Raw genomic sequence first — 12,746 nt, 5'->3', positions numbered from 1 at the left:
ACTGGGCTCCACTTAAGCTCTTAAACAGAGCCAGATGGGAAAGCAGGTTGGTTGACGGAGAGGTTGGCAGGCGACCAGCTTTTGGGGGAAGCCAAAAAAGCAGCAGGAGATGGAGCGAGAGAAGGGGAAAGAGGAAAGGAAATGGTGTGAGAAAGGGGGGAAAGGGGGAAAACTCGGCTGCTGGCCAGGAGCCCCTGTTAGGGAACAATGTTTCCGTGTCTTCAACTTCCATCGTCGGCTGGGGTTTGCAGAAACCTTCCTTTCCCGATGGGGAATATGTTTTTCCCCCAATATGGGGGAATCAGGGCATTGCAAATGTCCTCCGGGAACACAGGGAAGGCGACGCGCCCATTTTTAGGCACAGGAAAACTGAGTCAGGGCTGGCTGCAAATTCAAGGTGGCGAGCAGACAATCTCCTAGGGAGAGCAGAAACTGCTCACAGGGGACCAAGGGGGAAGTTTCTGCAAGCTGGAAGAGCTTGCTCCTTTTATTGCCTCAGAGGGGTATATAGACAGACAAGTCATAATTAATAATAATAATAATAATAATAATAATAATAATAATAATTGTATACCACTCTTCGTCCCAAGATCACAGGGCGGTTCGCAACATAAAATCATCAAATGAGAACACAAAATACATAATAAAAACAAGATGAAGAACAGGAAGAAAAGCAATAACCTCTCAACCACAAACATGTTTAAAAGGACATCAAATGTTAATCAGCCAAAGGACTGGTGAAAGGGAGACATAAAAGGAGTTATGGGTTTGCAGCTCTGACAGATGCTTCTGGACTAAACGGAGAAGTCTCAGATTTTAGCTTTTCCATCTTTACTCATCTGAAGGATAAAGCCTCTATATGTGCGGGAGTTGGTAGCGGTTACTTGGTCCTGAAAGAAACACACTTTGTGCTTGCGCAGAGGCGCTCTTTACTTGCTCCAGTTCCAAGTGTTGGCGCATGCGACAGGTTCTGGGACTGATCCATATCCAACGGGTGGAGGTGGCCCAGTTGCAACGGAAACACACTTTGTGCATGCCCAGAGGCACACTTCACACGTCCCAGATTCTCTGCGCTCACAACAGGTTGTGGAGCTGACCTAAATTAAACCCTCTCTAAGACCAAACAATGAGTAAACTGGGGCAGCTGGAGACAGACCAGAGAAGGCACACCACTAATTCACTGGAAAACGCTGGCCAGACACAACCAGAAGCTCAGTATTTAACTTCCCTGCTGCAACTAAAGGCTGGGATTTGGCAGAAAGGTGTCCACGGAGTGAAAGAACTTTGGGACGCCTCTTTTGAAAAGGGAAGATCGAGTGACTGTATCCTTCCTTTGAGGACAACGCATCTCCATAAACTCACACGCTCCGTCTTTTTCTGACCTCCATCTTCCCCATCTCCTCCAAAACACACATTCCCCCCTCCTTCCAAACCCCTCTCCGGCACCCACAAGCCCGGCTCAAATTACCTTCTCAGCAAATTCCAAGACTAAAAGCATTTCCGCCTTGAGAAACCCTCCCGTCGTTCTGGACCATGTTAATTGCTGCAAACACACACACACACAGCGCGAGGCACAGATCCTGGCTTGCTTAGATCTGGGGAAATGGGAACTGCACGGCTAAAGATCCACTAGAGAGATGCTATCGGCTTATAACACTGGCATGAGTTCATTGCTGTCACCTTATTGCCTTGTGTTCTATGAGATAATAATAATAATAATAATAATAATAATAATAATAATAATAATAATTTATTTCTAACCCCCACCTCCCAAATCTGGCTGGGTTTCCCCAGCCACTCTGGGCGGCTCCCAACAGAACATTAAAATCACGATAAAACATCAAACATCAAAAACTTTCCCTAAACAGGGCTGCCTTCAGATGTCTTCTAAAAGCTGTATAGTTCTTTATCTCTTTGACATCTGAAGGGAAGGCGTTCCACAGGGCGGGCACCACCACTGAGAAGGCCCTGTGCCTGGTTCCCTATAACCTCGCTTCTCGCAGGGAGGGAACCGCCAGAAGGCCCTCGGAAGTGGACCCCGGTGTCCAGGGTGGACAATGGGGGTGGAGACGCTCCTTCAGGTATACTGGGCTGAGGCCGTTTAGGGCTTTCAAGGTCAGCACCAACACTTTGAATTGTGCTCGGAAACGTACTGGGAGCCAGTGTAGGTCTTTCAAGACTGGTGTTATGTGGTCCTGGCGGCCGCTCTCAGTCACCAGTCTAGCTGCCGCATTCTGGATTAATTGTGGTTTCCGGGTCACCTTCAAAGGTAGCCCCATGTAGAGCGCATTGCAGTAGTCCAAGCGAGAGATAACCAGAGCATGCACCACTCTGGCCAGGCAGTCTGCGGGCAGGGAGGGTCTCATCCTGCGTACCAGGTGGAGCTGATAAACAGCTGCCCTGGACACAGAATGGACCTGCGCCTCCATGGACAGCCGGGAGTCCAAAATTACTCCCAGGCTGCACATGTTTACTACTGGGCCCTTTCAAATCTGGAATAGGTTAGAGGGCTCATCACACGCAAGCCAGATCCTGAAATGTGTGAGCTATTGGAGCACAATTCCAATTGTGAGCAGTACCAAGTTACACAAAAATGTTGGTGAGATGAAAATAAGGAGCGATGCAGTGTTTAGAGAGTCAAGACTACGACCTGGGAGAGACAAGGACTCATTTCCCAACTCAGCTGTGAAAACTCACTGGGTAACCTTGCGCCAGTCATTGTCTCTCAGCCTATCCTACTTTGCAGGGCTGTTGTGGGGGGTTTAAAAGGTAAAGGGACCCCTGACCATTAGGTCCAGTTGTGGCCGACTCTGGGGTTGCAGCGCTCATCTCGCTTTCTTGGCCGAGGGAGCCGGCGTACAGCTTCCGGGTCATGTGGCCAGCATGACTGAGCTGCTTCTGGCGAACCAGAGCAGCGCACGGAAATGCCATTTATCTTCCCGCTGGAGTGGTACCTATTTATCTACTTGCACTTTGACGTGCTTTCGAACTGCTAGGTTGGCAGGAGCAGGGACCAAGCAACGGGAGCTCACCCTGTAGTGGGGATTCGAACCGCTGACCTTCTGATTGGCAACTCCTAGGCTCTGTGGTTTAACCCACAGCACCACCCGCTTTACATAACAATAAATACAGATTTCTCTTTCAACATCACACCCAAGATCACATTCCTATACTCTGCAGGTCTCGGAGATTGCTTAGGTCTGCAACGTTTGCTCAGTTAATTGGTAAGATTAGTCACATGTAAACAACAGCTCCTGGGGAGAAATGTGTGTCATAAATGCCATTATAAATCCATCAGCTGGTTATTGGTACCACCCAGGAAGCCCAATTTGTTTTATTGCATATAGCCAAAGGCCTTCACAATGAACAACAGAGGGCAAAAAGCAAGGCATTCCTCTAAAATCACACAACATTAAGTCTATAAACCTGCAAACCTAGACAGCATCTTAAAAAGAAGACATCACCTTGCTGACAAAGGTCCGTATAGTTAAAGCTCTGGTTTTCCCAGTAGTGATGTATGGAAGTGAGAGCTGGACCATAAAGAAGGCTGATCGCCAAAGAATGGATGCTTTTGAATTCTGGTGCTGAAGGAGACTCTTGAGAGTCCCATGGACTGCAAGAAGATCCAACCTCTCCATTCTGAAGGAAATCAGCCCTGAGTGCTCACTGGAAGGACAGATCCTGAAGCTGAGGCTCCAAGACTTTGACCACCTCATGAGAAGAGAAGACTCCCTGGAAAAGACCCTGATGTTGGGAAAGATGGAGGGCACAAGGAGAAGGGGACAGCAGAGGACGAGATGGCTGGACAGTGTTCTCGAAGCTACCAGCATGAGTTTGACCAAACTGCGGGAGGCAGTGGAAGACAGGAGGGCCTGGCATGCTCTGGTCCAGGGAGTCACGAAGAGTTGGACACAACTAAATGACAACAACAAGTCTATAAAAGTCTACAGCATAAAAGTTTAAAATTGCAATGCATTAGCAGAACTGAGGCGAAGCCCCTTAGCTGCCAGGGCAAATCTGGCTACCAGATGTCCAATTTGTAGCTCTTAATTGGCCAAGGGTTTGAGAACCAAGGAACCACGGTATCTGGACTACTCTGCAAGGCTATTGCTTACTGGTGGAATCGATCTGAGAACCAATAAAGAACAGGAGATACAGTGGTACCTCAGGTTAAGTACTTAATTCGTCCCGGAGGTCCGTTCTTAACCTGAAACTGTTCTTAACCTGAAGCACCACTTTAGCTAATGGGGCCTCCTGCTGCTGCCGCACCGCCAGAGCACGATTTCTGTTTTCATCCTGAAGCAAACTTCTTAACTATTTCTGGGTTAGGGGAGTCTGTAATCTGAAGCGTATGTAACCCGAGGTACCACTGTAATAATAAAAAAATTCTCTGGGCACTGTCTCTAAAGGGCAGATCAACAAATAAGGCATGATGTCTTCAACCTGATTATATAAATAAATTCATTTCCATACTCCATAAATGCATATGAGCTTTTGCAAGAGCTATTTCCCCTCTAAACATGCCAAGGGCATCCGTTGAAACCCAAGTTCAACAATGGCCCCACATAATAGTATAAATCGGAAGGTCTATGGTAATAAGAATGGGTCACAGGAACATAGGAAGATGCAGATCTTCAAGTTGTGGGGCAGGTGGTGGTGGTGGGGCAATTCCCTGCCATTTGGAAAGCTTATTCTGCTGACGCCGAACCCTCCCTTCCTTCTCCAGGTGCCAGGAAGCCCTGCTGACTCACCTGTTGAACTCATAGATGTCTTCGATGTTGCAAAACAAGGCACTGACTTGTTCTGGTTTGAGCGGCAGCTGTCCACAGTCGATGATGCAGCCCAGGTAGTCCTGCAGGGAAGGGGAGGATGGAGAAAAGAAGGAATCAGCGGCAGGGATCCCTCATGACGATCGCTAAGCAGGTGCTTGGAACTACAACTCCCAAACGCCATCTCCAGAGGAAGCATTTAATGTTTAGGGAAGCTTTTAATGTTTAACAGACCACCGTATTTTAATATTGAAATCTACTCGGAGTCGAGAGCGGATTTCATGCTCTTTATTCAGCTCATAGTGGTGAGGAGGAATAGAAATTCCCCCAAAATGTTCTGCTTTATATACATTATTTACACAATGGGCCCCACGTGATTGGCTAATTCCAGGATACTCCTGTAGGCCAATCAGGTTGCAGATTCACTTCCACCTGGACCTGGATTGGGTAGCTCCTGTGGACCAATCAGACTGCTGCATTATGGATCCTATTGTTCTAGGACCAATCAGACTGCTGCATTCTGGATCCTATTCAACTTAGTACATAACAAATATTTTGTTGGAAGCCGCCCAGAATAGCTGGGGAAAGCCAGGCAGATGAGCGGGGTATAAATAATACTGTAAATTGTTGTTGTTGTTATATCAACAGCGTCTCCGAAAAATCTGACACATCACTTGGGAAGACAGGCAAACTAATGCCAGTGTACTGGAAGAAGCAAAGATCACCCGTGCTGAAGCAATGATTCATCAACATCAACTTCGTTGGACTGGTCGTGTCGTGCGGATGCCTGAGGATCGTCTTCCAAAGCAACTACTCTATTCCGAACTTAAAAATGGAAAGTGTAATGCTGGTGGTCAACAAAAGAGGTTTAATGATGCTCTCAAAGCAAATTTTAAAAATGTAGTATAAACACCGACAACTGGGAAACCCTGGCCTGCGAGCGCTTCAGCTGGAGAACAGCCTTGACCAAAGGTGTCATGGGCTTTGAAGACACTCGAACTCAGGACGCAAGGGAGAAACGTGCCAAGAGCAAGGCACGCTTGGCAAATCCACACCGGGATCAACCCCTGCCCAGAAACCAATGTCCCCACTGTGGAAGGATGCGCGGATCCAGAATTGGCCTCCACAGTCACTTACGGACTCATTGTTAAAACCGTGTTATGGTGGACAATCTTACTCGGCTACGAGGGATAGAAGAAGGAAGAAGAAGGAAGAAGGAAGAAGGAAGAAGGAAGAAGGAAGAAGAAGAAGAAGAAGAAGAAGAAGAAGAAGAAGAAGAAGAAGAAGAAGAAGAAGAAATAATAATAATAATAATGTGTCCTCAGCACAAAGACTCTGTCCTTTCCCATAAGGGACCCTCACGTCGTCCCATCTCTGCAGGGACGGAAACAGTCAATGTTTAGACGCCGCAGCCGCTCTCTGTTTGTCTCCGGCTGCCAAGAGGTTTGGGAGAAGATGCTTTTGGACCAGCCGCCCAGAAGAGAAAGAGGACGATGATGATAATAATAATAATAATAATATAGTGTCACCTCTGGTTGCGAATGGGATCCATTCTGGAGGCCCGTTTGCAACCTGAAAAAAGCGCAACCCACAGTGGCGCGTCTGTGCATGCACGGGTTGTGATTCGCCGCTTCGGCACATTTGCGTGACGTCATTTTGTGATTCTGTGCAGGTGTGAGTGGCGAAACCTGGAAGTAACCCGTTCCGGTATTTCTGGGTTGCTGCGGGACGCAACCTGAAAAAACGTACAGTGGTGCCTCGCAAGACGAAATTAATTCGTTCCGCAAGTTTTTTCGTCTTGCGAGTTTTTCATCTTGCGAAGCACGGTTTCCCATAGGAATGCATTGAAAATCAATCAATGCGTTCCCAGTCTGTCCCCCAACCTCTTCTGAAGGCTGGGGGGGGGCAAGGGCTTTTCTTCCCACCCCCAGCATTTTAAAAAACCCCAGGACAGCAGAGGACTTCTCCGCTGTCCCGGGGTTTTTTAAAATGCTGGCCGGCGGCAGCGAAGGCTTCGCTGCCGCCCGCCAGCATTTTAAGATCGCCCCGGACAGTGGACTTCTCCACTGTCCCGGGGCGATTTTAAAGCCCCCGGGAAGGCAGGCGGGGGGGAGCAAAGACCTGGACCTCTTCTGAAGGCTGGCGGGGGGTGAAAATCTTTGCTCCCCCCCGCCTGCCTTCAAAAGCCGTCCGGGATAGCGGGAAGCGCTTCCCTGCTATCCCGGACCGCTTTTAAAATGCTGGCGGTGGGGAGCAAAGCCTTTCGGCCTTCCTGGACCTCTTCTGAAGGCCGGAGGGCGGGGGAAGGCTTTGCTCCCCACCGCCAGCATTTAAAAGAGGTCCCCGGAGATTTCCCTATGGGCTTTATTCTTGCGAAGCAAGCCCATAGGGAAATTCGTCTTGCGAAGCAACTCGCAAACGGAAAACCCTTTCATCTTGCGGGTTTTCCGTCTTGCGAGGCATTCGTCTTGCGGGGCACCACTGTAACATGAAGCAAACGTAACATGAGGTATGATGTTGCGTGAAGCAGAGGCGGCCCTGAGCCATTCAGGCGGCTTTCTGAGGAAGTGAGCAACACTGCAGGAGAGGTCCCAGGAGCATTGATGTCCCTCTCTTCCTCTGTGGATTTGCCCTCCTGTGTCAGTGAGTTCCATAGTTCAACTACAATGGTACCTTGGTTCTCAAACACCTTGGTTCTCAAAAGCTCTGGTCCTCAAACGTCTGTAAACCAGGAAGTGTGTGTTCCGGTTTTCAAATGTTTTTCGGAAGCTGAACATCTGATGCGGTTGTCGGCTGCACCAATCAGAAGCTGCGCCTTGGTTTTCCAACATTTTGAACAGACGACTGGAACGGATTAATTTTGGCGCTTTTGTTTTGGCTATTTATTTTGTGTTTTTGTTTTTGAGGCTTTTTCGGTTAATTTGTTTTTGTGAATGTGTAGAACCTAGTTCAGCTACTGATTGATTGAATGTGTGACTGCGGAAATGGATAAAAGCCCCCCATCCAAACAATTTTTATCACCTACAATACTGTCTTATTTATTTTATAGTACAGTACATTGATTCTTGCTTTCATTTTATGCATCAGTGGTTTCGTTAGATAGGAAAATTCATGTTCAACTGCTGTTTTAGGGGTTGTTTTTAAAAGTCTGGAACGGATTGATTCGTTTTGCATTACTTTCTATGGGCCTCAGTTTTCGAATGGACTTGCGGAGTGGATTAAGTTTGAGAACCAAGGCGCCACTGTATGTGTTTTGTGAAAAAGGACTTTCTTTCATCAGTCCCAAATCTTCCAGCCTTCACCTTCATTGGACACCCATGAGTTCTAGTGCTATGAGAGAGAAGGATAAAACCTTTCTCTGCTCGCTTTCTCCATGCTGCACATCGTTTTTATAAATATTACTCGTGCCACCAGTTACTCGCCTTTCCTCTAAACTAAGAGGTCCCGAACGCGGCAACCTCTCCTCGTAAGAGGAGTAGCTCTGTGTCACTTGCAAACGGGCCAAAGAGCCGTTGGGAATTCAGGGAGACGATGTGCGGACAATGAGAGAGGGACGGCCGGGCGAGTCTTAATTTAGAGGCACGCAAGAAACCGTCTCTCCGGAGCCAGACAGACCCCAGTTGGCTTCCCTCTCCTCTTTCAGTGGTCCCAGGAGAGGCCAGAGAATTCCAGAAATTCCAGCAGTAAAGCGAAGCAGAGGCTGGAGGAAGAAGCTCGGCAGGCGATGGCAAATGGGCTCGCCTCCAGCAGTTGCTTCCACCCTGGAGGGGCTGCGGAGTCAATGCCTGATGGCAAATCCAGGGCTCAAAGAAGACCTTCTGGAGGAAGACAAGGACCCGTCTAGTTCAGCAGCCTCTTAGCCCAGATGCCGGTGGGAAACCAGAAAGCAGGGTTTGGGCTGGAGGTTCATCAGTATGCGGATGACACCCAGCTCTACCTCTCTTTTAAATCAGAACCAGTGAAGGCGGTGAAGGTCCTGTGTGAGTGTCTGGAGGCGGTTGGAGGATGGATGGCGGCTAACTGATTGAGGTTGAATCCTGACAAGACAGAAGTACGGGAGGCGGGCAGGTGTGGAGGACTCCCTGGTCCTGAATGGGGCAACTGTGCCCCTGAAGGACCAGGTGCGCAGCCAGGGAGTCATTTTGGACTCACAGCTGACCATGGAGGCGCAGGTCAGTTCTGTATCCAGGGCAGCTGTTTACCAGCTCCATCTGGTACGCAGGATGAGACCCTACGTGTCCGCAGGCTGTCTCGCCAGAGTGGTGCATGCTCCTGTTTGGACTACTGCAATGCGCTCTACGTGGGGCTCCCTTTGTTGTTGTTTTTTTAAATATATTTATTAACAATTTTTTAGTTTAATTACAATACCAATCAACAAAACAATGAAGCACATCTCTTAACATAATTTCCTTATCATCTTTGGACTCCCTCACATCCCCCGCTCCTGCTTTCCTGAGCAAAAAAAATTTTTTTCCAACAAATTTATCCCCTTATTTTCATTCTTGTTGTCTAATTTTCCAATATTGTATCTCTAATTTTAGATATCCTTTGTTCAAATCTTAAAATATTAAATATATCATAAAAATTCTCCAAAAAATTTTCTTTTCTTAAATTTAACTTATCTTCATATATCACATATTTAACTTAATGGTGCCCAGTTGTTTATATTCTAGCATCCTTCTTAACATTCATATAATTTACAATATTTTTGTAGATAGATCTTAAATTTCTTCCAATCTTCTTCTAGCATCTCTTCTCCCAGGTCTCAGATTCTGCCAGTCATACGTGGGGCTACCTTTGAAGGTGACCCGGAAACTGCAATTAATCCAGAATGCGGCATCTAGACTGGGGACTGGGAGCAGCCGCCAGGACCATATAACACCAGTCTTGAAAGACCTACACTGGCTCCCAGTACGTTTCCGAGCACAATTCAAAGTGTTGGTGCTGACCTTTAAAACCCTAAATGGCTTCAGCCCAGTATACCTGAAGGAGCTTCTCCATCCCCATCGTTCAGCCTGGACACTGAGGTCCAGCGCTGAGGGCTTTTTGGTGGTTCCCTCATTGCAAGAAGTGAGGTTACAGGGAACTAGGCAGAGGGCCTTCTTAGTAGTGGTGCCCGCCCTGTGGGACGCCCTCCCTTCAGATGTGAAGGAAATAAGCAGCTATCTTCTTTTTAAAAGACATCTGAAGGCGGCCCTGTTCAGGGAAGTTTTTAATATTTAATGCTGTATCGTTTTTAACACTCGATTGGGAGCCCCTGGGACCTCTAGGAATTAGCATTCAGAAACAGTGCCTGGCTGCTGTGGCTGGCAGCCGTCGATAGGCTGCTCCCCCATGAATTTGCTCAATCCTCTTTTAAAGCCATCTATTTTGTAATAATAATAATAATAATAATAATAATAATAATAATAACAACAACAACTTATTTATTCCCCGCCCACCTGGCTGTGTTTCCCCAGCCACTCTGGGCGGCTCCCAATCAAGTGTTAAAAACAATACAGCATTAAATATTATTGTTGTTGTTTAGTCGTTTAGTCGTGTCCGCCTCTTCGTGACCCCCTGGACCAGAGTATGTCTTAATTCGTTCCGGAGGTCCGTTCTTAACCTGAAACTGTTCTTAACCTGAAGTACCACTTTAGCAAATGGGGCCTCTCACCGCCGCTGTGCGATTTCTGTTCTCATCCTGAAGCAAAGTTCTTAACCCCAGGTACTATTTCTGGGTTAGCAGAGTCTGTAACCTGAAGCGTCTGTAACCCGAGGTATCACTATATTATACAGTGGACGTTCACAACCCGCAGCTTTCGCAACCCATGTCTGCGCATGCGCAAAGCGCGATCTAGCACGTCTGCACATGCGTGACTGCCGAAACCCGGAAGTAAAACGTTCCAGTACTTCCAGGTTTGCAGTCTGCAACCCAAAAAAATGCAACCTGAAGCAGACGCAACATGAGGTATGACTATATTATATTATATTATTAAATTTCCAGCATTCAGTGTTGCTCAGGGAAGGGCAGTTGTGCTCAGTGGGCAGAGCAATAGCTGAAAGCCAATCTCTATGCAGCAGGGAAGCATAGGGTACACAGCCCTGTCTTGGGTTTCAAAACGCTGGCCTGATTGCCTGTTGCGGGGCATGTCTGTCCGAACAAGAAACCTTTTTGTGCACAGGAAACTCTCACAGGCTGAAGACAAGGGTAGCACCTTTCCCTGTGACGCACAGGCAGGAAGGAAAATTTAAATATGTGTTTCCTGACCGCAGTGGGCTGCAGAGTCCACACCCCCAGCAGGCTGCACCCCTGTTTCAGAACTCCACCCACCCCCCACCCTGCGTCCCCAGGTTGAAAAGGTGCACACAAGAATCGTAAGAGTCGGAAGGGCCCCAAGGGTCATCCAAACCAACCCCGTGCAAAGTGCAAATCACAGCTTACTTCCACAACCAGGCCTTACTGCCTGTGGCTCAGGCCTCGGTGAGAGAATTTAAGAGAATACGAGGACATGAGAAAAGCCCACAGGATCAGGCCAGGGCCCGTCCAGTCCAGCATCCGATTCTCAGTGTGGCCAACCAGATGCATCTCTGGGGAAACCTGCAAACAGGACCTGGTGCCAACAGACCTCCCCCTTTCAGCAGTTTCTAGCATTTAGAATCCTTTATGCCTCTGACCATGGAGGCAGACCACAGCCGTCATGAGGAGCAGCTGTTGAAAGCCTTAACTTCCTCCAGAATTTGTCTCCAGTCCTTTTTTAAAACTATCTAGGTTGGTAGCTGTCCTTGCTTTCTGAGGCAGGGAGTTCCACAGTTTAACCATGTGCTGCATGAAGAAATACAGTGGTACCTCGGGTTAAGTACCGTATTTTTTTGCTCTATAAGACTCACTTTTTCCCTCCTAAAAAGTAAGGGGAAATGTGTGTGCGTCTTATGGAGCGAATGCAGGCTGCGCAGCTATCCCAGAAGCCAGAACAGCAAGAGGGATCGCTGCTTTCACTGCGCAGCGATCCCTCTTGCTGTTCTGGCTTCTGGGATTCAGAATATTTTTTTCTTGTTTTCCTCCTCCAAAAACTTATAGAACGAAACATACGGTACTTAATTCGTTCCGGAGGTCCGTTCTTAACCTGAAACTGTTCTTAATCTGAAGCACCACTTTAGCTAATGGGGCCTCCTGCTGCTCATCCTGAAGCAAAGTTCTTAACCCGAGGTACTATTTCTGGGTTAGCAGAGTCTGTAACCTGAAGCATCTGTAACCTGAAGCGTATGTAACCTGAGATACCACTGTATTTTATTTTGCCTGCCAATAATAATAATAGTAATAATAATTTATTATTTATTATTTATTACCCCCCCCCAATCTGGCTGGGTTTCCCCAGCCACTCTGGGCGGCTTCCAACAAAATATTAAAAATACATTGAAACATCAGTCACTAAAAACTTCCCTAAACAGGGCTGTCTTCAGATGTCTTCTAAAAGTCTGGTAGTTGTTCTTCTCTTTGACATCTGATGGGAGGGCGTTCCACAGGGTAGGTGCCACCACCAAGAAGGCCCCCTGCCTGGTTCCCTGTAACTTTGCTTCTCGCAGTGAGGGAACCACCAGAAGGCCCTCGGAGCTGGACCTCAGTGTCCGGGCTGAACGATGGAGGTGGAGACGCTCCTTCAGGTATTCTGGGCCTTTGAGGCCGTTGAGGGCTTTAAAGGTCAGCACCAACACTTTGAATTGTGCTCGGAAAAGTACTGGGAGCCAATGTAGATCTTTCAAGACCGGTGTTATGTGGTCTCAGCGGCCGCTCCCAGTCCCCAGTCTAGCTGCCGCATTCTGGATTAGTTGTGGTTTCCGGGTCACCCTCAAAGGTAGCCCCACATAGAGCGTACTGCAGTAGTCCTTCAATCTTCTAACATTCAACTTTGTTGGACGTCCACGATTTCTAGCGTTTTAATGGAGAGGGAGAAAACCCCCCCTCTCTCTTGCTTGCCTTTCCCCCCAAACTAAAAG

The 12,746-nt window shown here is 47.8% G+C and overlaps 1 protein-coding gene across 4 annotated transcripts in view; it reads right to left on the bottom strand.

Moving 5' to 3' along the window:
* Window positions 1–12,746, bottom strand: part of PLEKHG2 (pleckstrin homology and RhoGEF domain containing G2) — a 101,230-nt gene that overhangs the window by 60,761 nt on the left and 27,723 nt on the right. For all 4 annotated transcript variants that reach the window (XM_081868632.1, XM_081868633.1, XM_081868630.1 and 1 more), the window contains exon 4: window positions 4,752–4,852. In XM_081868632.1, coding sequence (XP_081724758.1) covers window positions 4,752–4,852 — 101 coding nt within the window. The remainder of the gene's footprint in view (window positions 1–4,751; window positions 4,853–12,746) is intronic.

This window comes from Podarcis erhardii (assembly GCF_964252035.2).
Source record: "Podarcis erhardii genome assembly, chromosome: 7".
Lineage (NCBI taxonomy): Eukaryota > Metazoa > Chordata > Lepidosauria > Squamata > Lacertidae > Podarcis > Podarcis erhardii.
The sequence above is the reverse complement of the archived record's forward strand: the minus strand, read 5'-3'. Positions and strand labels throughout refer to the sequence as shown.